The 2,363-nt window shown below is 48.8% G+C and overlaps 1 protein-coding gene across 1 annotated transcript in view; it reads right to left on the reverse strand.

The window, feature by feature from the left end:
* The window catches only part of LOC114031076 (docosahexaenoic acid omega-hydroxylase CYP4F3-like), a gene marked incomplete at both ends in the record, with an annotated part of 5,070 nt that overhangs the window by 1,164 nt on the left and 1,543 nt on the right, over positions 1 to 2,363 (reverse strand). Inside the window, 2 exons of the mRNA XM_027846092.1 lie at positions 267 to 320; positions 2,245 to 2,363. The exon at positions 2,245 to 2,363 is cut by the window's right edge and continues 19 nt beyond it. Of these exons, the coding sequence (XP_027701893.1) occupies positions 267 to 320; positions 2,245 to 2,363 (173 nt within the window). The remainder of the gene's footprint in view (positions 1 to 266; positions 321 to 2,244) is intronic.

Here is a 2,363-nt window from a genome sequence, read left to right on the forward strand (position 1 = left end):
CCTGGCTCCTAGACTCCCAAATACTGGCCTCATCTCAAGCCCCAATCCCTCAGGTCACAAATATCCTTTCCTTAGTCCTCCTGACCAACACATCCCACCTTCTATCTCTTGNTCTGGCTCCTAGACTCCCAAATACTGGCCTCATCTCAAGCCCCAATCCCCCAGGTCACAAATATCCTTTCCTTAGTCCTCCTGACCAACACATCCCACCTTCTATCTCTTGGCCAATGCCTTCTCCCCAGGTCCTGTTCCTACACATCACTCACCCAACCAGGGTTCTAGGAAGCCATAGAACAATTTGTCCTTGGGTGCAACAATGGCTGTAAGAGAGAGAAATAGGTCCTTCAGAGGCCTGACATGACTATGATTGGGGATAAGGGGAAAAACAAGGAGCGTATAACAGCCCAGAGGAGGTTGAAGGAGGAGAGGTCATCCAAGGGCTGGGGTTCCAAGCTCTAAGTCAGGGAGAGAAGTGACTAGGGCTTCACTTTCTGTATCATCCCCCCAGCTCCCCTCTCAGCCCAGCATGGACAAGATAAGAAGACAAGGACAGCAGAGAATGGAGTGGATAAGGAGGTGAGGCTAGGCAGAGGGCAGGAGAAAGAGAGTGGAGATCTTATTATGACCAGACACACCTAGCTATGCTGAGTCGATACAAGTTAAGGAAGGCCCTAGAGTTGATGTGAAGCACTCGGATGTGGTCCAGACTTGACCCAACATTACCAACATAGCCCCAACATGGTATCAGGCACCACCCACCCCAAGACATGGACTATATACCTTCTTGACACGAGCCAAGACAAATCATGGATATGATGTTTTGAGAGGGAGATATTCCTCCCACAAATGTGACTCAGAAACTCACTAAGTCAAGGCCTAGCTATATCCTAGACATGACATAGACATTCCCCAAGATGTACCCCTACAGATAGCCCCAGACGTATACTTTGGATACAGACTTAAACATGGACTTAGACACAATACTCATATGGACTTGGACATGATTTGGGTACTTTCTGCTCCCTACTTTTGAACCTTTGATTTCACTGATGTAAAGAATTTCCATTGTGGAAGCTCTAGAAATCACTGTGTATCTTCTAATTATCTGAAGCTTATGGTCTTAGAGTTTTCTGAGGCACTGGAAGGTTAAGTACTTTGCCCATGATTGTGTAGCTAGTATATGTCAGAGACAATATATGAACCCAGGTGTTTCTGACTTCAATGGCAGTGCTCTATTCATTATGTCAGGCTGTTTTCATGCCATAGATATGGTCCTTGGGATATGCCACACATAGGACAAATCTCCCTCACCCATCCAGGCCCCTTCCCAGGGCTTTAGAGATAATATTTGTAGATATGTGGTCCAGAGTTCTATATAACCCCAAGAAAGCATCAGTGCCTCCACCCTCCCCCATCAATCTATGGCACATAAGATATGACCGAGACACATCATTAAGATAAGGGCCAGATGCAGCCATAGAAAGTGATCCAGACATCTCCTGGTCTTGAACCCTGGAAAAGCATTCTGAATATATCCCTTGTCGCAGCCCAGACATGGCTTTAGACATAACATATATGAGGTCCCAGGGATAGCCCAGACATGCCCCCCAAACCTGGGACCAGTATAGCCCACATATAAGCCCAAAGCATCACCTCCAAACATGGTATCACAAAGCCCAGATATAGTCCTAGACAGTCTGAGATGGCCTCAAACATAGCATCAACACAGCTCACATATGGCTCCGAACATCCTAAGACACAGCCCCAAACACGCCACCAACACATCTCAGACACAGCTCAGATATATCTTGGGTGTGGTCTGAGGAAGCCCCAAACGTGGCACCAACACAGCTTAGACATTGCCTAGGGCAGTCTGAAACATGGCCCCAAATACAGCAAGCAACACAGCTCAGACACAACCCAGATATGGTCTTATGCAGCCAGACACCTGGACCCAGAGAAGTCACAGATGGAGACCAGACAGCCCCCAGGGCCTAGGATGCAGTCCAGTCAGAGCAGCTGGCTAAAGGAGGCAGATCCATGGAAGCCCAGATAAACAGGAGACAAAGCTGCCTTAACCAAGATTCTCTCTTCCCCTGCTGTTTCTGGAGCCTGACTTGAAAGGCTCCTGCTTCTTTCTTCCTTCTCTCCCCATCCCAGAGCAGGCAGGTAGCACAGAGCCCTCAGAAAACAAGCCTTTCAGTGGCAAGGGGACACGGGGGATCAGGGAGGACAGAAGTCTACCTGAGGCCAGGAGGACTGGCTTGATGTAACTGGGGTGGAAGATACGTATCACGGGGCACCAGGCCCCTACCCACCAGCAGCACACATCCCTGAAGCTGCGGACCAGAGACTGAGTGTAC

Source organism: Vombatus ursinus, unplaced genomic scaffold (assembly GCF_900497805.2).
Source record: "Vombatus ursinus unplaced genomic scaffold, bare-nosed wombat genome assembly UNPS02015048.1, whole genome shotgun sequence".
NCBI classification, from domain to species: domain Eukaryota; kingdom Metazoa; phylum Chordata; class Mammalia; order Diprotodontia; family Vombatidae; genus Vombatus; species Vombatus ursinus.